This window comes from Girardinichthys multiradiatus, chromosome 21 (assembly GCF_021462225.1).
Source record: "Girardinichthys multiradiatus isolate DD_20200921_A chromosome 21, DD_fGirMul_XY1, whole genome shotgun sequence".
NCBI lineage: Eukaryota > Metazoa > Chordata > Actinopteri > Cyprinodontiformes > Goodeidae > Girardinichthys > Girardinichthys multiradiatus.
The window spans coordinates 3434524-3462455 of NC_061813.1; the positions used below are offsets into that span (position 1 = coordinate 3434524).

Consider the following 27932-nt stretch of genomic DNA (forward strand, 5'->3'; position numbering starts at 1 on the left):
GCAAGCGGGCAAAGAGGACGGAGGGGATTTAGAGGTCACAGAGGAGGAGGAAGAGGGCCACAACACAGTTACACACAGAGCAATGTGTGTCTGAAGTGTGGAAAAATAGGGCATTATGCTAGAGAATGTAGGACAATTTTACAAAACCCTGGCGCAAGAGATGAAAACTGCTGGATCTGCAATGAGCCAGGACATTTTGCAAGAGAATGTAATGAAAAGCGGGTGTATAACCCCAACTCTACCCAGAATTGACAATTACAGCCACAGCCCCCACCTCCTCCCCCACTAGCAGAGAGAAACAGTAGTGAAATGGAAGAAGTTGATATCCAAGCAGTATTGGAACTCATAGCACTAAGTAGGACGCAAGAGTTGCCATATAAAAACATCATAATAAATGGCAAAGTATATAGCTGTTTGTGTTATACAGGGGCATGTAGAACTGTGCTAACTAAACCTCCACCCGGAGTAAAATATTCTAACACCGCAGTGCATGTTAGATAAGCAGCTGGCACATCAGAGGTACATTACCTAAGTGCACCAGTAACAATAACAGAACCTGAGACAAAACTTACTTGTCAGGCTCCCGTTCTGATAAGTCAAAAATGTCCAGTAAACCTGTTGGGAAGAGATCTTATGCAAAGGTTGCATATAAATATAGTATCAACGGAAACAGGTATGAAAGCTGTAGTGGAAGAAGGGGCCCTAGTCCTAAATGAACTCTCACAGCCACATTATTACTGGTCCTTCGATCTAGGCCCCACACCAACAGCTCGAGAACTGCTGAGGAGAACCAGAGAAAAACAAAGCTCCCAAGAGGCACAGTACATGCCAGATACTGAGCTCCATGTAACCATGAGATATAAAAATACTGCAGGGCCAGATTATCAGTATGATACTGTTTTTCACAGAGAAAATAATCAGACTGTTACCATACAGCATCTGTATGTTGACCCCATACAGTCCCTTTCAGTTTAAAGGGAAAAAATACACTTACACCAGACTACCACAAGGCTTCAGTGAAAGCCCACATGTATATACACAAGCCTTAAGATACTCTATGAGCACCTGTGAGGTGCCTGAACATAGCCAAGTCCTGTTGTATGTAGATGATATTCTTATAGCTTCAGACACTCGACAACACTGTGAGGAAGCTACCATAACAGTTCTGAAACATCTCTACCAGACGGGGCACAAAGCCTCTAGGGATAAACTACAGTTTTGCAAGGAGAAAGTGATTTATTTGGGACATATGTTATCACAACATGGCCGTTCCTTACTAAGTAGTAGAAAAACAGCTATACAAGAAGCCCCAAAACCGCGAACTAAACAACAAATTATGTCCTTTCTGGGACTGTGTAATTTTTGCAGAGAATGGCTACCAGACTATGCAGCCATTGTACAACCTTTGCAATCTATGATCTATGGCAAAGACATGACATTAAAAGACAAAATCATATGGACTAAGGAAGGAGAAGTAGCATTCACAGAGCTAAAAAATCTGCTTCAAACAACAGTCACCTTAGCTCTGCCGGATTATAGCCAGCCTTTCACACTTTGTGTAGATGCATGTAAGGGTTATATGAAAGCTGTATTAACCCAACCATTTGGCTCCAAAAACAGACCTTTAGCATTTTATTCTAAAAAACTGGACTCTGTGGCATTTGGATTTCCAAATTGTCTGCAGAGCTGCATCGCAGCAGCAGAAGCTGTGAAACAGACAGCTAAAATTGTGTTGTGCCACCCGCTCACACTGAAAGTTCCTCATTCAGTGTCACTTGTATTGCTACAAACTTCACTTCCTTTCTTGACTCATGCAAGGCATATTACGTTGACCTCATTGTTACTCTCACAACCAAATATAACTCTGCAAAGATGTGGTCCACTAAACCCTAGCACATTAATTCCAACAGCAGAAGATGGAAAACCACATTCTTGTAAAACAAAGGTTGAGGAAGATACAAAACCTAGGCAAGATATCTCTCAGACTCCTCTGGAAAACTCACAAATAATCTTTGTAGATGGATCAGCATCAAAAGATGAGTATGGAAAAAAAAGAGTTGGTTATGCAGTAACCACTGAAACTAAAATTATAGAATCACAGGCCCTGCCCCATACATGCTCAGCACAGACTGCAGAGCTGTATGCTGTTATCAGAGCGTGTGAATTATATGAAGGAAAAATCCTAACCATTTATACAGACAGCCAATATGTATTTGGTTCTGTTCACCATTTTGCCAAAATATGGGAAAATAGAGGGTTTAAAACATCAGCTGGAACAGAATTGACACATTTTAATCTGTTAAAACGCTATCCAGCTACCTGCAAAGATAGCACTTTATAAATGTAAAGCACATCAATCTGATGAAACCATGGAATCGAAGGGGAACACCTTTGCTGATATTTCTGCTAAAATAGCTTCGAGACTTCCCCTCACTTTGAAAATGTCAGATCTCTTATTTATAGATACAGATGTGCTGAAAGATACACAACAATCTGCACCAGCTGCAGAAGTTAAATCTTGGCTGAATAGAGGGGCCATAAAGAAAGATGACATTTATCATTTGGGAAATAAGCCAATATTACCAAAGAATTTATATAAGACGGCGGCCCATGCGACACACGGGGTTTCCCATGTGTCGAGAGGGGGAATGATACACTTAGTAAATCTACATTTCCATACCATAAATTTTTCTGACTATGCAAAAAACCTTTGTTGATCATGTATTATTTGCTGCAAACATAATCCACAGGGGAACATGAGACCCAAAAGAGGCCAGTTCCCAGCAGCAATTCATCCCTTTCACACGATACACATGGATTTCATAGAGTTATCATGGTCAGAGGGAAATAAATATTGTTTAGTGGTTATAGATGCATTTTCGAAGTGGGTAGAAATGTACCCTGCCAAACACTGTGATGCGCTCACAGTGGCGAAGAGTTTAGTGACACATTTCTTCCCTACATATGGTATCCCACAAATCATAAGATCAGATAATGGGACTCATTTTGTAAATAATGTAATAGAACTGTGCTCTAAAGCGTTAGGGTTTCAGTTAAAAAAACCATTGTTCTTACCACCCACAATCTGCTGGGCTGGTTGAACGAACAAATGGAATAAAAAATAGATTAAGGAAAACCATGGAAGAAACAGGGAGGCCATGGCCTGAATGTCTATCTCTGGTTAAATTATGGATGAGAATAACTCCAAATCAAACTGGTCTCCCTCCATTTGAAATAGTACATGGCAGACCTTTTCCATTGCCATCAGAAATGGATGACATAGGAAAAGCACAGCAGGAAACATCATTAGCTGAATGGATGAATAAGATGTTACAAACAAAAGAAGCACAGTTGTCCAGTAGTCTGCCAGTAAATTCTGCTCCGATTTCACAGAACAACCTGAGGCCTGAGGACATGGTCCTGATTAAGACACTTCACAGAAAGGACCGGAGCAACCCCTGCTGGAGAGGGCCATACCGTGTTCTCCTGACCACACCGACAGCTCTGAAAATCGCAGAGACCATCCTGGATCCACAAGAGCCACTGTAAGCTAATATCACCGTTACAGGAGCCAAACCAACCGACGGGGTAACAGGGGAAAGACCGGGTACAAAGGGGTTGGAAACCCATATGGTCCAACATCTCAAACCGGCGAAGAAAACAACTGACCTTTGCCCAATTTAGCATGGCTTTCTGTGACGTGTGGACAGGACTGATAAGCCAGAGCTTAAACCTGGTAGCAGGGCTCTTTCTCTGTTTAAGGCAGGATCCACAGGATGTAACATCACACGAGAAGAGATGGACAAGATGGACACTGGACCCAAAAAACAGATGATTATGATGACATGTTGTAAATGAATATATCTTCAATGCCTGAGTGTATTCATAATTGTACTTCATAAAATGACCTTATAGCAGAAAATCAAAAGAAGTTGCTGTTTAAGTGAAATGAGGAAAAGTGCAATGATGATATGAACAAGGCTTGTTTTAATTCTTTTATTTTTTATTATCACATTGTTTCTTTGTTTTAGTATATTGTTTCACTCTGCCATGATTAGTGGTTGCCTGGGCGGAGGAACCGTGTAAGTGTTTCCCACAAAATAATCTGTTTTCCGTCCTGTGGGTTTGTGCTTACACAGAGTGTTTCATTTTACATGACTTATTCGTAATAAAACAAGGGGGAACTGTTAGGGTTTCTAAGGGCTTTCTTCCCCCACATGCCATAGACAAAGAGATAAGAGAGAAGGGTGAGTTATGCTATTATCAGCAACATCCAGGGACTGGCACCAATCCTCACTCCTTTCTCTAAAATCAAGACACATGAATCCTAACCGTTTAAATTCTACTTGTACCCATTCTGACTATGGAGCTGCCAATTACCAGAGTTGACTTCTCAGCGGGTGTGTCACTGAGTGGGGAAAATCTGTTAGAAACGCAGACGGGTTGGTGGTGACCTGTGGGCTGGGATCTAGGACTATGCTTCCTACGTACTGTCACCCAGCCGGCCTGAGGCCCTGGCTGCGCGGGCTCTGCTGGAGGACTGCTACAGGGAGCTACCCTCGGTGGCTCCGCGCTGGCTAAGGGGCCTCGGCTATCTGCTGGTTTTTCAACAGCGGAGCCAGGCCTCTAATTCCGACACCCTCCCCTCCCTAGCTACAAAGATGCAACATTTATTACACGCACCATTATCACTAAAGGAGGCAGAGGAGTAACTGAACATCTGACACAGAGAGCAGGAGAGAGGAGGAGACTCAGAGAGAGAAACAGTAGAATGGGTAGCCATGGTGGAGCTAAAGCTAAGCTAGCGACCCCTTACCACAACTAGAAAAACCGTGTAAGACACGGAGAGTCCCCAAACGTTAAACGTAGCAACAGAAAGTGAGTGTTTTAACGTGCTTATGTATTAGAACAAGTAAGAGATATCACAGTACAGAGAAATCAGATCAAACGAGAGAGCTCCACACACCAAACAATTCACCAACAGCGAAAACAGGAAGTGACATTACCCAGAGCAACAGAGCATCCTCCTACAGTGTTTCCAAGCATTGATTTCTTCTAAGCATTTACACAGCGCTTGAAGGGGTTCATAATCACCTGGTGACATCGTAACGTATAGCTGTGTGTCGTCTGCATAGTTATGATAACTTACGTTGTTGTTTATTAAACTCTGAGTTAGGGGGAGCATGTAGATATTGAATAGGAGGGGCCCTAAGATGGACCATTGGGGAACACCACATGTGATTTTTGTGCTCTCTGATGTAAAGTTACCTACAGACACAAAAAAGTCCCTGTCCTTCAAGTAGAATTTAAACCAATTGAGTGCTGTTCCAGAAAGGCCGACCTAGTTTTCCAGTAGCTCTAATAAAATGGAGTGATCAACAGTGTTGAATGCTGCACTAAGGTCCAATAATACCAGCACTGTGGTTCTTCCACAAGCTGTATTTATACGGATGTCATTGAACACCTTGACAAGGGCAGTCTCCGTAATGTGGTGAGCAAGGAAGCCTGACTGGAAGACATCAAAGAGGCTGGTCATTATTAGGAAGTTGTTTAGCTGCTGAAACACAGCTTTTTCAATAATCTGCAAAATATATCTATTGAGGAGCATGAAAAAAAAACACAATGTAATTCTAATACCTTTCTATATGTGTTAAAATGTGGTGCATTGACAAAGTTACGTTCCACATCTACAGCTATAAAGATTCTCAAAGCATTTATTATGGCTTTGGTATGGTTTGGTTTGGTATGGTATGGTATGAATTGTTAGCAAAGGACTACTTGAATGCCACAAGCAGCTGGATTTGTGCTTAAGTTTGTTTTTTTCTTTTTACCAGTTAAATTTAGTCAGGTTATACCAGTTCAAGGGGAAAATTAAGTTCAACATAGAGCCAGCTACTCACCTTATCTTTGTTCAACAATGCCGGTCTCAACTTTAATTAAACCACCTTTCTTTCTACAATATTGTGTATAGCTGAAAGACAATCAATCAACAAACAGCAGACTAATGATTGTGGGAGGTCCTCAAGTTCTGGTTTGTATGTGTAGCAATCCCTCAGAACCAAAAACACACGGAGAGCTTCGACGGGTGCAGTAGTCACATTTACTTCATCCGAAACCAAGTTGGAATGTACCAAAATACACCGTGAAAACTAAAACTAAAAATAAAATACATTTGCTTAGGTGCTTTTGTTTGACACAAAACATAGATACATTACATAAGTGCAGACTTCACAAAGTAATACAACTTTAAACATGTACCTCGCTCCGCTGTCCAAGGGATGCAAAATGTTTATGCTGGTAAAGTCCGTGTTGTGCCGCTATGAAGCCTTGAGCTGTTTTCTGACGTAAGTTTTCAGAGTCACAAAGATGAAGCACATTCTCCTCTTCCACGGCCGGGACGAAAACCATACTGCTCCTCCTGAAGCTGGGGTTCGACTATCGGCCGGACTCTCCTCTCCAATACCCTGGCGTAGGCCTTAACAGGGAGGCTGAGGAGTGTGATCCCCCTGTAGTTGGAACACACCCTCCGGTCACCCTTCTTATGTAGGGGGACCACCACCCCAGTCTGCCAATCCAAAGGCACTGTCCCCGTCCGCCATGCAATGTTGAAGAGGCGTGTCAACCATGACAGCCCCACAACATCCAACGACTTGAGGTACTCAGGGCGGATCTCATCCAACCCCGAAGCCCTGCCACTGCGGAGCTTTTTAACCACCTTGGTGGGTGATGAAAGAGTCCAACCCTGAGTCCCCAGCCTCTGTTTCCACCAGGGAATGCATGATGGCAGGATTGAGGAGATCCTCGAAGTACTCCTTCCACCGGCCGATAATGTCCCCAGTCGAGGTCAGCAGCTCCTCACCCCCACTGTAAACAGTGTTGGCGAAGAACTGCTTCCCCCTCCTGAGGCGCCGGACAGTTTGCCAGAATTGCTGGTTAAAAATCCTGTATCATAAACCTTGTGCTAGAATTGTCACTAACAAGACACTATCTCCTGCATTTCAATTACATAGGGGCACCAGACAGGGTTGCTCGCTGTCACCCTTAATTTTTGCCTTGGCAGTAGAACCCCTCGCACAATCAATTCGTACCAACCCCCTTATACAGGGATACATTACTAAAGGGACTGTAAATAAAATTTCCTTATATGCAAATGATATCCTATTGTTTATAACCAACTTTCAGTGTACTATACCAACTCTCCTAGATACAATCTTTCAGTTTGGCGGGTTTTCGGGTTATAGGATCAACTGGTCTAAAAGTGTACTGATGCCAATTAAGCTCAAGGACTCTTCAATCTTGGAAAGTATGCCATTTAAAATTGCTAATAATAAGTTCACCTACCTTGGAATAGAGATTACTAAGGATTTTAATTCACTTTATGAAGCTAATGTCACCCCCTTGCAAAATAACATTCAATTTTGGATTTCTCTCCCCATTTCCCTGGTGGGAAGAATCAATGCAATAAAAATGTCTTTCCACCCTCAGATCCTTTATCTATTTCAAAGTATTCCCATCTTTTTACCCAAGACATTTTTTAAGAAACTTGATTCTATAATCGTTGCACAGAATTAGCAAAGCTCACCTTGGCAAGGCAAAATAGGAGGGCGGATTGGCCCCCCCAAATTTTTCATTTTACTATTATTCGTGTGCGCTGCGCATTATTACAATTTGGCTAGATTGCAATTTTACACAATCCAAGTGGATCACAATGGAAAAAGACGACTGCAGCCCTCATGAAATTGGTGCTCTTATTCTGTCACCAACAAGTATAGATACCTTGGCATATAACAATAACTGCATCATCCACAGTGCTATATGTATTTGGAAATAGATAAAATTCCAATTTGGTATTGAATCTATATCTACCTTATTACCAATAGCAAAGAATCCCTCATTTATCCCTTCCATTTTAGATTCAGGTTATATACAATGGAAAGCTTTAGGCATCAGGACTATTGGTGACCTGTCGGTGGGTGGTAATTTTGCCTCTTTCTCTCAACTTCAGGCCAAATTTGGTCTCCATAAACACAATCATTTTAGATACCTACAGGTCAGGGCATATGTCAAAAAACACATGCTCACTTTAGAGAATATAATACCTAATGAATTTGATGAACTCTTTAAGCTGGGTGGCGGTGAACGTCATCTAATCTCCCAGATTTATAATGTGTTATTATCCAGATCCTCGCCGTCCATGCAAGGCTTTAGAACAGGCTGGGAGCAGGATTTGGGAACGGAGATAAGTGACAAACTCTGGAAGGCTGCGCTAGAGAATATTCACAAGTGTTCTGCCAACTCTAGACACTGTCTTATTCAATTTAAAATCATTCACAGGCTTCATTACTGTAAAGTGAAGTTACATAAAATTTTCCCCAATACATCCCCACTGTGTGACAAATGCCATATTGAAGAAGCCAGGCTTCTCCATTCTTACTATATGTGTACAAAATTAATCCCATTCTGGTCTGGCATATTTAAAACTCTATCAGATATGTTCCGTACAGAGTTGAGGCTGGACCCACTTCTGATTGTACTCAGAGTTTCTGTTCAGCCTTTTCAATTTAATAAATACCAACAACGATTTTTATCTTATGCCTTTATCATAGGAAAATAGCTAGTGTTGATGTTCTGGAAAAAATCTGAGGTTCCATCGGTTAAATTGTGGTTGGAGGAACTGGTGAGGCTCTCTTATTTGGAAAGAATACGGTACTCATTAGCAAATAACTTAAAGCGATTCAATGGAACTTGGCAGCCCCTTCGGCAATATATTGATAATGCTATCAGTATTTCATAGTTTCAGAATACCCAAAAATAATTTCAAAAATGGTCTAATCTGTGGAGATGTAAAATTTCACAAAAGAATCAACACCATAATTTCAGAGAGGTTTTCAGAATGTGGTCTTAGGGAGCTATGCACCATTTATATAAACAAAGTACGTCTCTTTCGCATTGTCACTAAGTCCTCACTGGAGGTCTGAGCTACCCTTTTTCCCATGAGTGCTAAAACGTTTGGAACCCCATGTTACTTTATTCTGACATTCCCCTTTCCTGGCGCAGGGTCCAACCCATTCGACAATCCAGCAAAAGTTTGAACAAAAATGTTCTAGTAACCAAGATCCCATTACCTAGAACCAAAGAAATGAATTCTGACATAACTATGTGTCACTATGAATTCAACGAAAGCAACATAAAGAAAATCCAGATGTTTTTAACTGCAATTCAGTTCCATTAAAAACGAAACACAGACTTTAATTATTCAGTTCATCAATGTCTCACTTAGAAATTAGTCACATATCATCCTGATTTGTCTTGTATGAAGATGAGTATTAGATTAATGGACATCTAATGTAATTCGGATGCATAAACCCTACAAATTCGAATCTAATAAATAATTCCCACCAAGTATAAAGTCATGACTCAGATTCTTTATCAAAAATATATTCCTTACTTTTGGCATATCTTGAACTGTCAGTAGTTTAATGGCACCAGGGAAACTTTCAATCCAATAAATCACCAAAGATTCTGCATGCAAAACTAATTATTCAAACTAGTTTAAACTATTTCATTAACCTTTTAATAGTAAAACACATAAATCTAAAAGTCATGCTACATCCAAAAAAAAAAAACATGTTATTAAGGCAACAATCACTACAAGCATTTTAATTCTATTGTCTCTTAAACAGTGTTAAAACTCAGAAAGGGAGGTGCTGAGCGTTTCCATGGGAGCAAAGGCATGAACCAACCTGGTAGGTGGGCGGAGTCAGGCAGAACTAACCTTTGATGGACAGCCTATGGGCGGACCCACAGTTTCTTCATTCCAACCCATCTTAGTGAACCTTAAACTGAAAAACTGTTAACATGCACCTACCTGAGAAACAAGCTGCTTCTTAACTCTCCTGAAAACTCAAAGTTTAATCAATCTGGGATTTGGAAACATTATTCTAAACATGGATTATTGTTTCATGCAACATATAAACAAATATTAATTCCAACAAGACAAAACATCAAAGACAAACAAATGGCCAAAGTTGAAGCTTCAAGAATTAAAATAAATTTTTAACAATCTCTTTTCAGAATATATTTTCTCAACCATATCTTTTAATGCTGTAATTGATCAATTTTGTTATGACAATCTTCAGGATCCTTTTTAAGATGAGTGCACATAGTCCAAAGAGATCTCAAAGTATTTAGAAGCACAGCAACAGTTTTCTCTTAAATGAATCCAAATTCACCGATGTTGAAACCTTTTGCTAATTCTTTGTAACTCTATAATAACAATAACTACAATCCTCAGAGTTATTTTTATAATTCTCTTTTTGTTTGGCTCAATTTGATCGCAGCTGCATTCCAGAATTTCTCTGCTCAGGTTAAATGTAAAGAAGTATTTTAATTCAATTCAATTCAAATTCAAATTCAAAGATATTTTATTGATCCCCGAGGGGAAATTAGAAAAGTCAGCATTGACATTTTTATGGTATACCCAAACTAAACAAAACTGCAATGTTTAACTTAATCAGAAATTAAGATAAGAAGCTTGACTCCAAACTGGACTTTTTCCCACATAGTGTTTCAAAAAGAACAAACATCATTTTCTTTAATTTGGGCTACTTAAATTTTGAGAGTTGTGGAGAAAATTATTACTAGAACCCCTCTTTAATAATCTAAATGCTGATAAATGTTTCAATATTTCATCTCTTAGTAATCTGAAATCACCTTGTGTATCTTTGTACTCATATGTATTCTTTTAATCTTTAAACCCCCTAAGAAATCAAACAAGGACACTGGAGTTTGAGCCGACCATCCTCTTACTGTTAAGAGGGCCTTTATTTCTTTTCTTTTCCTAAAATGAAGGATTTTACTTGTCTTGATTCCGTTATAAAAATCCTAACCTTGGTTCCAAAACAAAACTCTTCAACCCCAATTTTTGTTCCCCAGAGTAGAAATTTTGAGTATTATTGCATTTCAAAGCCACCAAAATGACTGGAACCCATCATTGGCTTAGATATGTTTTAATAAGTAATCGGTCTACCTTTAATTAAATATTATAATTTTATGGACAAAATCTATGGCTTACGGGCTTCAGGAGTCCAGGAACCACAAGTTGAGTACTACTGCATTGAACAATGGTGTTAACTTTCTGCAGAGATTGAAGGATTGGCTAAATATATTATTTCTGCTTGGACAATAATCAGATTTAAAATTATTAGTTCACAGCTCCTAATTTACCTCAGATCATATTTGCTCCTAACCCAGTTCATAAGAAGCTTCAGACAACATTATGCTAAAAAGCCAAAAACAAACAAAACCAAAAACACAGATCTGTTTTAAAATAAAGAAAAAGCATGCTTAAAAAACTTGGTACTGTGGTGGAAAATAACTCCACGGTTCTGAAGGCCTTTTCATGCAGAGACTTTTAGGGAACATGAGATTAGTTTAATTTTTGTGTGGTACCACTGTCCAATCAGATTCTTTCTTACATTCAAAAATAACCCTATTTTTCCCATTCTCATTTTAAAGGTTTGTTTTACCAAGGAAAATGTGTTTAACAAAACCAATTACTCTCAAAACTTTTATAAGTTTTAGCCGGTGATATCTTAGAAAACAACAAGTGTTTCAATATTTCTGTGCAGCACAGAATTGATTAGGTTTCCTTTCCTTCCCCAAAGGGAGAAAAAAGAAACTGCAGAACCAAGCCTTTCATAGTTTTTGTCAGGACTTGATATAAGGTACAGTGTAAATAAACACGCTGCATGAATCAGAAGAGGGAAAGAAAAAATCTAATATAACCTCTTCCCTGCAGCTGCTGTGAAAAACAATGAATTTGTACTTTCCATAAGGGTCAGTTAGCACTTGCGGACAAAACTGCACCAAACTGTAAGTACTGTGTCAGAGACTGTATGAAGACCATCTGCAGTGGAACTAAGCCTGTTTTAATGAGGTCTCTACCCATTAGATTTATGGGATACAAACTCTGACAACAGAAAATAATGGCTGAAGGAGAAACCCATCAGGTTTTACGCATGCGCTGGGTTTTATAAAAATGCTCCTTCATGAGATGTGTCCTGAGAATAACATAGAAACACTTGGTTACTGCTGAGTCTTGGAGATGTTGTAACTAGAATAACTGACCCTGAATATTCAACGACGAAAGAGAACTTGCTTCTCTGAAAGAATTAACCGGGAAGTATTAAATGAGCTAAGTTATCACCCTTTTAAAGATACTTTTCTAACCCTAAAATAATATTTTAACCTGCTATATCTGTCAACGTCAAGCAAGCGTCACATGAGCAGCGGTTAATAAGCGTTCTTCGTTGCAGAAAATAGGAAAAGATTTATGCAAATATGTTTGTGTGTTTGTACGTTACCCCCATCAGTTTCTAAATCGCTCCAGAGTCAGACTGTCATGGCACACAGTCCTCTATCAGTCCAAAAAAAAAAAACAGGTCCTTCCCAGGTCTGTTGGTGAGATATTCAATCATTCTTTGTCCACTTTAACTTCTCCAGGAGTGAGAAAGAAGAAACTTTGCTCTGGCCTGTTTCTCTTCTGCCCGCATAAGTTGCTTTCAATATAAATCCAGTGCATTCACTCTTCTGGCTCTTGCAAACAGCATGGATCGTGGTACATTTCAGTGGGGCCAGACTTCTTCTGAGTTTCGTTTTGGTGTAAACTCACACTGCAATTTGCAACAAGCAGGCAGGCAGGAAGGCAGATCTCTCTCTTTCAGGCCGTGCTGGAGAAGCGTCTCTGGTGTAGTAGCCATGGAGAAGGGCAGCTTTCTAAAATCCAGACTCAAAAACGCAGATGTTGAACTCAAATCCCATATATGTGTGTATTTGTGTGTGAGAGAGGCAGAAGAAAACGTTTAGTATAGGCTCAGATTTTGCACAAAGAAATATTATCAGTCAGTCAGTCAGTTGTCCACCTGCCTGTCACTTCCTTCCACAACATGAACTATACTCCTTTGTAAAACAACTTTCTTTTCGACTCTCTAATGTCCATTTTCACTTTTACCTTCTTTTCCGACTGATCGCAATATTTAAGACAAACAAAACTTCCTTCAGGAAAGTTTTAACTTCTTTTTTTTTTTTTTTTTACTTATTTACACTCAAACTTTCACACTGTGAAAAACCAATGTCCAAAATTGAAGCACATTTAACACAATCATCCCCACCTTTTCCTTTCATTATTTTATAAATCAGAGTCTGAAGAAGTAGGCACCCCTGATGCCTCAAGGTTCCGGAACCATTTTTTTTCCCTTTTTACCCGTTCAGTGGCACGTCTGCCATCTGGCTTTTCTCCTTTATGAGGTGTAGAAAATTGCAAAAAACCACCCGCAAAACCCTGTGTTCTGCTTTATCCCATTGTTACCAATGAGAACCTCCCTGTCATTCCTTAACAGGGTGACCGGGCCCTCAGCTGATGTCCTCCCTCTCGCAACTCTGGAACCTAATTAATTAGTTAGGAGATGATGGTTAATGTGTAATAAAAATAATAATATACATTATATCATACAGAGCAACGTCTCACCCAGATATATTTGAAGACAAATAGTTCGGATCCAATCGGCCAGAAGCCGCAGGTGGGCACCCGGACTCCCCTCAGTAATATGGAAGTGGACTGAGAACAACTCTCAGGCTGGCCAGGCATCCGTGTCCCCTCCTGCGGTTCTTCTGGCACGTTAGATCCTGTTCGTGATACCAAAATTGTTGTGGAATTTTCTTATCAAAGTGGGTAGAAGTTGACTCACAAGAAGAGAAAATCCGCACTTTGTCTTTATAAGTTTTATTCAAAGGCATTCAGCATTTGAATGACTCTGTCACCGAGCAAGTCAGTTAAGCAGAGCCCCGATCAACAGTTACACACAGTATTTATACCAGAACATGACAGTGTTATCTCAACTTCAAAGAGTCTGTGTTTTATGACCCCAGACCCTTCTCGGGTTCAGAGGTGACAAAGTTATCTAGGAACCCATCTGTCCTTCCCGAGACATCCCCCTAAAGCATGAGTTTTAACTATTAAACTTCTGATAATGGCTTTTACAGCTTCCTCCTCTAACACAGATGTTCTGAGGAGTGAGGTAACCTAAAGGTCATACACTTTGGAACACTTAATAAAAGAATTTCCATTACACTGCCAGAGTCACTATCCCAGTTGTTTGGTCACAGCCCCACGTGCTCCAATGGCCACTGGCATCTCTGAGGCCTTGACTTCCTTGTTTCCTCTTTGTGTGCTTTGGTTTTGGAATAATACATTTGAACATGTGCTGGCCTCAAAATGTTTTTAAGTCTCCTTAAACCACAAATTGACAAGAGTTGTATATTTTTGTAAATAGACTTCATAAACTCTGTTTGTCTCCATATACCATTTTACACTGACCCCATCACCCTGTGAAATGTCATATACTTAATGTGTGCACGTTCTGAAAGTAAATATTTATTTTTGATCTGAATTTTGAAAAATGTTGACATACTTATAATCTTCACCATGTGTGTGTGTATGTGTGTGTATGTGTGTATGTATGTATGTATGTATGTATGTATGAAGTAAAAATAGCAAAAAAAAGATACAGCAGATGTAAAGCACTGGATAAAAGTGATGGATGTGAAAGAACTTCCAACATGAACATTTTAAGATTTAAGTACATTTAAAGTCGCCGTTGTTGTTTGTGTTTTAGTGGGGGAAATTTTACAATCCATCCTTTATGTTTTGCTTAAAATGCCCTGACGTATTCTCTGCAATAACCCAATGTCATTGATACAATTTAGTCAAGTTAATGTACATATGTGTGTATGTGTCAATGTTTGTACAATTGACTGAAAAATGGGAGACCTTGTCATTGCTCCATGGAAGAATACGAAGTTAATCTCAGACTTTTAATTTGGGTGGGCTTGAACATTTCTTCTGAGAGGTCAGAAATCTAAAAACTCAAAATCCTTTGAATATTTTTATACACATCTATAGAAATAGAGGAGAACCAGATGACCTGGTAGTGTTCTATTGTTGCCATTTTAAGGCATCCTCAGGTCTCAGGGAAAAAAGCTATCAGGTCTCAGAAAAAATGCATCAGACTAAATAGTCTCAGACACATGCCTCAGAGAAAAGCTTGTTGCAAATGACGCAAATATGTCAACATGCAACATTGGCAGAACATAAGGTTAATGACGTCACCATAAAACAGTTCAGGCTCATAACACCACGGTGAGTTGTGTTGCTACAATTCTGTTATATTAGGTGGTGTTCAGGTTGTAAAATTTACATAGAGGATAATTATATGAGCAAAGTTATTTTTGTATAATAAACCGAATCAGTGGCACCATTTTTTTTTTGGCTAACTCAGAAAGCTAGCCTGTGTGGCTAGTATGTAATTGCCTTGTGTATGTTTCAGGACATGGACAAGTTAAACGCTTATGAGGAGCTGAAAAGGGAACTTGAAAATGGTAACATCAAATTTGTAAATTGTTTCTGCTAACATTTGAAAGTTGGTGTTTTTAGCAGCCACAGAACGCTGACAGATTGTTCTTTAGAGATTTGAGCTTGTTTGGAATCCCTTTTTACTTCTCTCTGCAATTAATTTATCAGCTAAGACTGGTATATTTATTACCCTCTGATATTTTTAGAGTGCCTAACACGCAAAATGATGGGTTTCAAGTTTCAAACAGTTTATTGAGAAAACAGTGAGTATGAATGTAGTCTTTGACTTGTGCCTGGAAGCTTCCTGTGGAAACAGGCCAGCAGAGCCACTGGGAGAGAAAGGTAGAGATGAGCGGAGGCATATATACTGGGAGGGATGTTATGGTGACAAGCGTGAAGCTTACTAGTTTGGGTAGAATATAAACGCCAGGTAGAGTGGGTGGGAATCCGTGGGGAGAAGTCCTTGTGATGGTTTGTATGGAGAACTGAGATAGTGGAGAGAGCAGCAGTGGTAGAAATGGGATTGTTGGAGGGCAGACAGGTTTCACTGAGTGGTTGGGTAATGAGGAGCCTTGGGTTGCCAGTTGTGGAATGAAAATCAGAGGTTTTTCTTTGTCTTTGACTGCGGGCATTCTAGAGACTTGAGATCCAGGAACATACTCAATTCAATTTAATTAATTTCAAAAATGTGGGCAGGAAGGATCTCCTGTAGCTGTTTCTCTGACACACCCTGTATTTCTATTTCACATGTCAACTCAGGTACCACATCATGTAGTCCAATCATATATATGTGTAAACACACACACATATATTTTGCCAGTACATTGCCGGTATGCCAATTGGCCTGATCATGCCTGAATGAGACCTTATAAAATAGGTGTTATAAAACTCTTGTTGCAAACAACCAGAAATTGGTAAAAAAATTACTAATTTGCAACAGATATAGCTTAGATAGAAAAAATATATTAAAAAAGCTGAAGAAAGAAAAACTTATGTTTACTTATACTGTGAAAGACAGCAAAGTATGTAGCGTTCAGAAGAACACATGTCTGTGGAAAAGATTCTAGCCTCTTTTTTCTGTCCATTTATTCTACCACACTCTAGTCCGATAGATGGCGGTAGTGCATCTTTACGCTGGTTACCAACCACTAACAAACATCAACAGAAGAAGATTCCCGTGGAAGAAGAAGCATGGGATCTTTACGAGTACTGGAGCTTTACAGTGGGATCGGTGGCATGCACTACGCGTTAAAGGGTAAATCAGAAGGATTTCTTTGAATAATTTTTTATTTTCATCAAAGCTGACTGAGCTGGGCTTTTAATTTTTCTCTTTAACCATCGGCAAAGACTGCAGATAGTGTAAGAGGCAGAGCCCGTTTTCACCGTGGTCAGATTGTGTATGTTCTCCCACATTAAGCGTAGTTAAACACGGAGATGGCTCTGCTCAGCCTGGAGATGCAGAGTTTTGCTGCGTTCCATTAATCTCGGAGGTCGGAACTGGGATGTCTGGGTTTACGTCATCTCCGAGATGTAGCGTTCCAGTTTCCCTTAATCTGGGCAAAACATTTTATATATTGACAAATTATTGTTCATACAAATATTTAGTAATTTATTACACGTTCACGGCTACTAAAACTACAGATTCAGTTTGAGGAATTCAAATGTTGAACCAATTGCTATGGCATAAGTTTGCGCCCATCAATACATTACACACTGATTGGCTGTCGGTCCAGTGCCAAAAAATCTGATCTGTTTTTTTTTTTTTCTTCACCAGAAAGTGGAATATCTGCCCAAGTGGTGGCTGCTGTTGACATAAATACCACAGCCAATAAAATCTACAAGCACAATTTTCCAGATACCCCCCTCTGGAACAATACAATTGAGGTAGGTTATACTTTAGAATTTGGCCATTACTACAGAGGTACAAGAGAGGTCATGAACTCTACATATTCTTCAGTGGTTATCTCATAACAACCGCATAATTGTTATCTCATAATATTGAGAAAATTACTTAAGGGAAAAATCTTTGTGTGCTGATGGAGTGATTATTTTTAAAAGTCTGTGTGTTTTGTTTGTTTTTTCCCCTTCAGTTTCGGGCGGGTTCGTCCTGGTTTGCACTTGTCATTCAATTACCTCGTGTAAACCATATATTTCAAACTAATTTGACTAATAGATTTATTTCTCTTTTTTGTCAGCCAGTTTAGTTGTAGTCTGGCTAAAACGCTAATAAAAACTATTCTCTGCAATTTTGAAGTTCTTTTATAATTGCTCCATTAATTTTAGTAAGTGTAATTTTTGTAAGAATCTGTCCAAACTTGAGACAGTTTTAAACTAATAATGTTTCAAATGATAGATAAGCACATCATCAGCAAACTTCACTCCAGTCTTGTTTAGCAGTCCCTAAATTAGAGCGGAGGCTGCAAAGCTCTCACACCCACTACCTTCATGTTCTCTTTCACTCCATCCAGCCCCAGCATCCTTCTATTAATGTTCTCACTATCCATCCTCTTTATATTTCCAAACCGTCTCAGTTTGGCCTCTCTGGCTTTATGTTCAACACATCTAATATAAGCCGTCCCTCTGATGTACTCATTCCTGATTCTGTCCATCCTTGGCACTCCCAAAGATAGCTCTTTGCCTCCTGCGCTTTTTATAGTGCCACTGTCTCACCAGCAATACTGTAAGGGATTATGATTATTGATTATAATTATATCTATCATATATTATAATAAAAAATCATAATTCAGAAGAAATAAATCCTAACCAAAAATCGTTTCCTACAAATCAAGATCAGAGATGCACTCTGGTGGTGTGATTTTGGACTCACAGCACCTAATAATTACAATTAGTTAATTATCATTAATAATTGATCATTATTAACCAAAACCACAACAAATGTCATTGTGTTATTAACTGTTTTCCCAAATGATGTGCAACACTAACCTTATTTTGGCAGATAAAACGCAAATCTTTATCCATGTGAAAATGTATTAAACAAATTGTCCCTCTTACAACCAACTAATCATGTTCAACAACTTTCATCTAATTAAGGACTATTCTACAAAAGGGATAAATTAATAACCAAAATAAGGATGCATGCTGAGGGTAGATGGAGATCAAACCAGCAGTTTATGGACCAAGTGGGAATGGATCAAAGCTTCGGATTGACTGCAACGTGTCTATTGGAGTTATGATCCTTTCTAAATACTACAGTACATAACTTTTAAAACGAGGGTATGATATTTGGTTCAAGTTCATGCTTTTAATTCTTTTTCGTTATGTGTCCCGTGACATTAAGCTTTAAACACAATTGCTGTCCCAATATGCTAGATGCATACAATATACAGTCTGTATTAACAAGCTGCTGGAGTCAAAACTATTTTGGATCAATATTGTAAGTTTCAATCATTAAATGTAAACGATTTAACCTGTTAAGCCCGACGAACCCGGCGGTTGAGCGGAGGGAGGACCATTTTTCACCGGCTTTAAAAGTCAGTCAAACACTGGCAAGTTTTTCTTTTTTTTCTAAATTGCTCATAAGTGGAGGGTTTAATGTTTATAAAGCAATTTGCTAAATTTGTAAATTCTTTTGTTTTTGGTTGTACAGCAATTTAAACACGCAAGATGATACATAGGGGTAAAATTCTTAGCGGTAAAATACTATAGGAAATACACGTGCTTTTTCCCCACCCCCACTTTTTAGTACCAATAAAAACTAGAGCTTCCCACCTTTGCAGCAGCGTATTGCACGCCTTCAAGAGATGTTTTCCGGTCATGTAATTCCCGTGCGTATCCGAGGTTATAAAAGTGGTAGAAACCTTCGCTTTATGCACAGCTTGTTTTATGTTTCAGTGTTTTTCCGTAAACTTCAACATTATAATGTCACAGAAGAGTAAAATCAACACATTGGAAGCCTTGGAAAAGATTTTTTAGAGCAGTGACTTTGAAGTAGAAGATTCTTGGGACAGCAGGCTGAATTTTGAAGTGGATAAAGATGAGAAACCTCTTCGGGACCCCGTTCACTAGTAAGTAATACTGTTACAACTTTACATTACATGTCAGCTGTTTCAACAATGCTTAACCTTTTTTCTGATTGTAAAAACTGTTGTGTGGAGCGTCAGTAAATTTGTTTGTGATTGATTCAATCTGTTGTATTAACAACCCCACAGGACAAAAGAACTGCTAGGCTTGTTTGTGGAACTGATTGAAGGCCTGTTATATAGCTGTTACATCAATGACACTTTACTAATACCACTTTAATTTTACAGAATTACATCATTGCTTTTATATGTTCTATTATTTTTGCGTACAGTAGGAAATAAATTATCTATATTTTAACAGTCAGGAGGGAGCAGGACCATCTGGCACTGAAAGGACCCAGCCCTCCCACTAATTCAGTTGAGGCTTTATCTTCTTCAAGGTAAGAAGTGCAAACTATTATGGATACAAAATAAACATGATGCGTCATTACAGTGTTACCTTTGTGTTTCTAGGCCTATCATAAGTCAGTGTCAGATGCAACTTCATTTTTAGCTTGTCATCTAGATAAATTTAGTCTTCAGCATATATCTTTCTGTTTTTCCAGTGACAATGGTGAAGAAGATGAGGAGTATGAGCCAACTGCCTGTTAGCTATGTAGTGCCTCAAGGCCCCGCAAGGTAGCTTCTGTGCCAAGAAAATGGAGCAGCTTATCTAAGCTAACAAAGAGAGGTAAAAAACTTGAGGCCCGCGAGTCAGGCTACCTCTACGTGGTGATGAGGACAAGTGGCACACAGTCAGTGCTGACTCTGTTGAAGCAGTTTTTTAGTGCAAGCACCATCCGGACCATAATCAATAATACCAATTTGAATGCGCAATAGGACAGTTTCAGCTGACAAGAAACTCCTGTGGTCACTTGCTTATATAGTTTTTATTGTGAATTTTTCTTGCACATTTATTTGTACAGTTGTTATTGATAAGTATTTTTGGAAATCTGTTTACATTGTTTTCTACAACTATTTATTTTTTCAATAAAATTCCTCCAGTTGGAGATAAAAGGATACAATTTAGTGCGATTTCATTCCATTCTATTGATTTTATGCTGTGCAGAGTTGTACACTTTTGTGATACACAGGATAAATGTTATGACCAAAGGCTATGTCATGTACAGAAGGAGTCCTACAATTGAAATCCACACTTTTATTTGACCAGATTCCCTTTTATGAGATGAAAAACACATTCAGCACAGTTTTGGCACATCTGGCTAAATTGTGCTGAAATCCCAGCTCCGACTGGCACATTGCCCACTAACATCTTTGTGGAACAAATATGCTTCAACTGATTTAGTCCAAATTTGCTGCAGTTATAGTCAAGGTGTTGAAGAATAGGAGAATACTTCTAGTATTTAAAAATGATTTTCAAGGTTTGTTTTGCAATATTTATTCAAAAAAAACATTTTGCACTGCTAAAAAAAATTAGATATTTGTTTCTCTGTTTAATCACAAATAAATCGGACATGGTAACAGTTACAATAGTGGTTCCACTTGAAAAATATTCTTTTGTGTTTTACCTTTACATAGATACCAAAATTTTGCATAAACCCTATAACTGTGGAGCTATACTTGATTTTTTTCAGCTAAGTAATTTCAGGTGGAAATTGCTCTAATACCCATCAGGGCTTAACAGGTTAAACAGTCCTGTTAAACGAAGCAAAGTGGTGGCAAAACTGAAGAAAGATTGATACAGCCTACTGAAAGGGAACTCACCTCTCTCATGTTGAAATTTAAGAAAATTTAAGAAAATGGGGTTTTGCAACTCTTTCCCTCCTTATAGCACATTAAGTGAAAAACACTCTGTACAACTGCTACACAACTTTAAAGGATGCATGTCATGTTGTCACCGGGGCACCTTTGGGACTTTCGGACCACTTTGTGATCCACCTCAGTTGGGATGAGGTTGGGATAAAAGCTTCCAAACCTGTGGTTCGGACTGTTAAGAAGTGGATGAGTCAAAGTGGATGTTACAGGCCTGCTTTGACTGCACAGTTTGGACTGTTTTTAAAACATCAGCCACCAATTTAAAACAACTTACTGATATGGTTACAACACACATCAGTTTCTGTGAGGACATGTGTGAGCAGACAAAGACCTTCTGCACATCATCTGAGGCAGCTGCGCAGGGATAAGGAAGAGGCTCACAGCAGTGGGGACCGGGCCCTGTATAAGCAGGCCAGGAACAAACTGACCAAGGAGATCAAAGTATCGAAGAGAAGCTACAGTGGGAAGGTAAAGAAAAGCTTCTCACTTGGCGACGCTTCTGCTGTTTGGAATGGTTTGAAAAACCTGACTGCCTGCAGGAGACCTTCCCCCAACCCTGAACAGAATCCTTGCCTGGCAAATTAGTTGATTGGCTTCTATTGCAATTATGTAAAGCGGCAGTACACAACTCATCCCAACTCCTCCACATCCCATTCAGACACAAATTCTTTCCATACACCAACCACCCCCCAACCTTCAAACCCTCTGACTGCACTTAGGATCTCAGAGGAAGATGTAAATAAGCTCTATTAGCATCTGAAAACAAAAAAGGCCTCAGGACCTGATAATGTCTCCCCATCATGCCTGAAAGCCTGCTCCGACCAACTGGCAACCATATTCACTGAGATCTTCCAACAAGTCACTGGGGCTGTGGGAGGTTTCCTCCTGCTCTAATTGCTCCACCATCATCCCTGTACTCAAGAAACCCAACATCACAGGATTAAATGACTACAGGTATGTCGCCCTGACATCTCTGGTCATGAAATCCTTTGTGCGACTGGTGTTGAAGCACCTGAAGGACATCAGACAGGACAGACTGAATTATGGCAGTTCAGAAGATGATCAGCAGCTCCTGTGGAAGTTTGTACTTATTGAGTTGCCTCAGGAAGTAGAGTCTCTGCTGTGCATTCTCCTAGGAACCGGAAGTGGACCAAAGCAGGCACAGTGATGCTGAGGGGGGTGTTCTCCAAAGGTCCACATTTATTCCCACAGTCTTTAGTGGGTTAAGTTCCAGATGGTTCTGACCACACCAGTGTACCAGCCGATTCACTTGTCTGTATGCAGGCCCATCACTGTCCTGGATCAGTCTAAAAACATTGGTGTCATCTGCAAACTTCTGGGGTTTCATAGACTGGTCCACTGAGGTGTTGTCATTTGTGACTGGCCATGGCAAAACCAGGAACATGTCTACCTGGGGTCGATCCTGAAAGAGTGGAGTCTAAGCTTTCCAATGATGTCAAACTTGTGGAAATCGAAAAAGAATTGAAGAAGATACGACCATCTGAATGTCTGCACTCGTCAGACTACTTTTCTGAGAAATCAGCAATGAAAGATTCATTGTTTTCTCTGCCTGAAAGCAGGGCGGTGACAAAAGCTGCTAATTTGAATAACTTTAAATAGCCCACCTCCCCCAACTGTTTGTCAACAGAAGCTCCAACTGACTGCAACAGACTTCTGTCACTTAACTCATAGTATTTTTCTATGTAAAGATAATTTACAGCACTGCATTACAATCTATTTTTTATATTATTTATGACTGCAAATTGCATCATGACTGCAACCTAATGTCTGCATCCTGGTGATTGGTTTCTGCCTCATGCAGAGTTTGAAATCCCATCTCACAGCAATTAGCAAAATATCAGGGTAATATGGATGTGTTCTTCTTAATATGTAATATGAAATGTCCAAAGATTATTGTAGCATGCAGAAATATTGTTTATCAGTCTTCATTTTATGTGTGCAGGTATGAAAAAAGCTATGTGCTAATAGCTTATACCTTTTGAATACGTGTTAATCTAGAAGAGGCTGGTGCTGCAGCTACTTAATCTGTACCCAACAAATTTTATGTCTGCAAACCTCTTGACTTTAATGGACACAGGAATAGAAATGGGCAATAACTTGACTTTGATCATGTCACAAATGTGATTTTTATTTACAACTTTATACACATTACAAATTGCCAAAACGCCAAAGTCACAGTGTCATACCATCATCCTCTTCTGTGTGCCATTCTGTGTTGTGCTTTGTGGTGCTGGGCATGTAATGTCCTTCGCTTCATCGGAACAGAAAGGCCTGATCTTTGAATAAAGAGAAGTCTGCCTGTCCGTGGCCAGTCCAGGTGCAGGCAGGGCAGGAACACAGACGACAGGGGGTAGAACTTCCGGGGCACACAGCAGCTGAAAGCTAACAGGCTCTGCGTCGCTGTGAGTCCTAGCTAGGACCACACCAGGCCTTTTTGCATCAAAGCTGTTAATAAAAGCACACAAAAGACAATTAAATTATTGCATGTCTCTTTGTTATTGACAAATACAGATTGTGGAAGTCTGCATAATAGATACCTGAAGAGCTGATAACTCTTGATCTGTGGGAGCTTTCGGAAGTAGGGACTCAGGTGTGCCTGCCAGTCAAACGTGTTGACTAACACCGTGCCATCTTCCAGTCCGACCAGCTGTAGGATGTTGAGGCGACTTTCTGGCGAGCTGTTTTCCACTACCTGTACACAGAAGGACCATAATAGAAATAAGCACATTAGTTTTCATGCATATGACTGACTTCTTTCTTCGATTTTCTATCAGATGGAATAGACTTACTTTGGCGATATCTGCCAATGTGCTGACCCTGTTCCTCTTATATGCTTGTTTGATAAGCCCAAAGCCACAGTCCAGGGCAAATTTGGTGTGGCCAGCAATCGGGAAGTGGGTGTTTAGTGTGGAGTGAAGCTTGTGTGCGACCCACCAGGCACCATACCACAACATAAAATTGTTTTTTGTTTTGCCCAGTGCAGTTGTCACAATGAAGATCCACATCAGTTTCTCCAACTCCAAAATGAGTGAAGAAGTGGTGCACGTAGCTGATGACTTCATTGCTCCCCTTCCCTGATGACATGCCTTTATCAATTAGGAAATTCACCTGTTTCTGCAGGCCTTCACAAGAAACACCAAAAAGTCCACATTTCCATGGTGTCAGGAAGTACATTGGCCCAGGCTGCAGTGGGTTCGAGGGGAAGTGCATCTGATGAAGACAGAGGACAAAAATAACAAAGAGTAGATTAAACAAAAGCTTTGTATCGTTAAAGCAGTTTTATGTTTATACTTTATATGAAAAAAAAGTGCAATGTGGAACAAATACCTGCTGTGCAAAGTCAAAGCTGTAGTGCATCCTGATCTTCTTACTGGAAGGTGGGGAGGGGCCAATGGACAACTGATAGTCGTCGCAGGTCTTTTTGCAGGCAGCAGTCATCTTGTTGTAGACAGACCTCTCTTTTTGAACAAGCTGAAGATGATCCTGATGCTTCTTGATTGCTGCAGTCTTCCTCTCCTCTGGAAGGTTTGCACTTATAAGCTGGTCATTATTCTGTTGGCTGTGCCAACAGAGGTCGGTGTGGGGACTACAGCTTCTTATGTGTGGGAGTAGCTGGGTCCAAAGCGCCTTGAAGCTTGATTTGCAAATTGCACGCTCACCTGAAAGAAAAATATCACAGGGTTATTAATTTTTGATGAAGTTTTACATCACTGTTCATTAGAAGAATTTTACTGTTCTATAAAAATATATTTTTATACACACCAAGCTCCTTAGCAGACTTCATATAGAGACGCCACACTGAGGCCTTTGCCACATGTGTTGGCAGTAGCTTCACAAGCCAATCCCTGTGGCCAGGATGTCGACCAGGCAGCATGATGGCCTGATCGTCAGTGTAGTTTTTTATGAACTCCAAAACTGCGGAGTTTCTCACTGCTGATAAAATGGGGATCCTTTGGCCGCTGGCAATTTTTCCTCAAGCGGGGTCTTGCATCATTCTCATCAAAGTGTCTGATGATGTCAGTCAACGTGGCTTTACAAATTCTGAGCAGGGGAAACAAAGGAAATATTCAACTTATGGTTTACATCGACGAATGTTGACAAAATTGGTATGACAATACACTACGTTTTTTCTGCACAGAGGTGTGTTTATGGAAATAAACATCTAACACAAAACATAAAAATAGGTATTTGTTTTTGGTTTTTTTTCAACCTCAAACTTAGATTAAAAAATACAACCCCCCTCCCCCCCACTCAAGTCGATTTTCAAATTGTGAATGGGATACAGTAGATGCTAACCTCGTGTAGTTACGCTAGCCAAAAAACTTTTGTTGTGAACACTGATCACCCAGTGCAGGGGGAACAACAAACCCATCTCAAGCTTAGATTGAAAATACAACCCCCTCCCCCCACTCACGTCAATTTGCACATGGGATACAGTGATTGTCCGGCTAACATATACTAGCCAAAAAAACTGTTGTTGTGACCACCGATCACCCTCAAAATGTTTTTAAGTCTCTTTAAACCACAAATTGACAAGAGTTGTATATTTTTGTAAATAGGCTTCATAAACTGTTTGTCTCCATATACCATTTTACCCTGACCCCATAACCCTGAGAAGTGTCATATACTTAATGTGTGTACGTTCTGAAAGTAAATATTTATTTTTGATCTGAATTTTGAAAAATGTTCCTGTCTTGGCATCACAGTGAGAACCATTTTCCCGATTTCACCATCAAATTGAGGACCGTTTGTACCAAAGTGAGGACATTTTGCTGGTCCTCACGACCTATTTTGCTAACGGTTAGGTTTAGGACTAAGGTATGAATTGACTTTAGGTTAAGGTTAGGGTTAGGCATGCGCTGGTAATGGTTAGGTTTAGGGTTATTGTCAGGGTTAGGGCATAGAAAGGGTTGAAAATGACTGAAAATCAATGGAAGTCAATGGGAGTCAACACATGGTCCTCACTACATATAGCAAAACAAGAGTGTGTGTGTGTGTGTGTGTATGTCTGTATGTATGTATGTATGTATGTATGTACAGAGGTTGGACAATGAAACTGAAACACCTGTCATTTTAGTGTGGGAGGTTTCATGGCTAAATTGGACCAGCCTGGTAGCCAGTCTTCATTGATTGCACATTGCACCAGTAAGAGCAGAGTGTGAAGGTTCAATTAGCAGGGTAAGAGCACAGTTTTACTCAAAATATTGAAATGCACACAACATTGTGGGTGACATACCAGAGTTCAAAAGAGGACAAATTGTTGGTACACGTCTTGCTGGCGCATCTGTGACCAAGACAGCAAGTCTTTGTGATGTATCAAGAGCCACGGTATCCAGGGTAATGTCAGCATACCACCAAGAAGGACGAACCACATCCAACAGGATTAACTGTGGACGTAAGAGGAAGCTGTCTGAAAGGAATGTTTGGGTGCTAACCTGGATTGTATCCAAAAAACATAAAACCACGGCTGTCCAAATCACGGTAGAATTAAATGTGCACCTTGACTCTCCTGTTTCCACCAGAACTGCCCGTTGGGAGCTCCACAGGGTCAATATACAGGTCCTTCTCAAAATATTATCATATTGTGATAAAGTTCATTATTTTCCATAATGTCATGATGAAAATTTAACATTCATATATTTTAGATTCATTGCACACTAACTGAAATATTTCAGGTCTTTTATTGTCTTAATACGGATGATTTTGGCATACAGCTCATGAAAACCCAAAATTCCTATCTCACAAAATTTGCATATTTCATCCGACCAATAAAAGAAAAGTGTTTTTAATACAAAAAACGTCAACCTTCAAATAATCATGTACAGTTATGCACTCAATACTTGGTCGGGAATCCTTTTGCAGAAATGACTGCTTCAATGCGGCGTGGCATGGAGGCAATCAGCCTGTGGCACTGCTGAGGTCTTATGGAGGCCCAGGATGCTTCGATAGCAGCCTTTAGCTCATCCAGAGTGTTGGGTCTTGAGTCTCTCAACGTTCTCTTCACAATATCCCACAGATTCTCTATGGGGTTCAGGTCAGGAGAGTTGGCAGGCCAATTGAGCACAGTGATACCATGGTCAGTAAACCATTTACCAGTGGTTTTGTCACTGTGAGCAGGTGCCAGGTCGTGCTGAAAAATGAAATCTTCATCTCCATAAAGCTTTTCAGCAGATGGAAGCATGAAGTGCTCCAAAATCTCCTGATAGCTAGCTGCATTGACCCTGCCCTTGATAAAACACAGTGGACCAACACCAGCAGCTGACACGGCACCCCAGACCATCACTGACTGTGGGTACTTGACACTGGACTTCTGGCATTTTGGCATTTCCTTCTCCCCAGTCTTCCTCCAGACTCTGGCACCTTGATTTCGGAATTAAATGCAGAATTTGCTTTCATCCGAAAAAAGTACTTTGGACCACTGAGCAACAGTCCAGTGCTGCTTCTCTGTAGCCCAGGTCAGGCGCTTCTGCCGCTGTTTCTGGTTCAAAAGTGGCTTGACCTGGGGAATGCGTCACCTGTAGCCCATTTCCTGCACACGCCTGTGCACGGTGGCTCTGGATGTTTCTACTCCAGACTCAGTCCACTGCTTCCGCAGGTCCCCCAAGGTCTGGAATCGGCCCTTCTCCACAATCTTCCCCAGGGTCCGGTCACCTCTTCTCGTTGTGCAGCGTTTTTTGCCACACTTTTTCCTTCCCACAGACTTC

At 40.0% G+C, this 27932-nt stretch overlaps 1 protein-coding gene across 6 annotated transcripts in view; it reads left to right on the forward strand.

Moving 5' to 3' along the window:
• The first annotated feature begins 16528 nt into the window (after nt 1–16528).
• trdmt1 (tRNA aspartic acid methyltransferase 1) overlaps nt 16529–27932 on the forward strand; it is a 132175-nt gene continuing 120771 nt past the window's right edge. For 3 of the 6 annotated variants that reach the window (XR_007035687.1, XM_047349261.1, XM_047349263.1), the window contains exons 1-2: nt 16529–16667; nt 17187–17296. Coding sequence is in view for 2 of the 6 variants with exons in the window: in XM_047349261.1 (XP_047205217.1) it covers nt 16604–16667; nt 17187–17296 (174 nt within the window). In the remaining 4 variants the exon portion in view is untranslated. Of the gene's footprint in view, nt 16668–17186; nt 17297–27932 lie in introns of those variants that run through there. The other 3 variants (XM_047349265.1, XM_047349264.1, XM_047349262.1) reach the window with 3 other exon arrangements.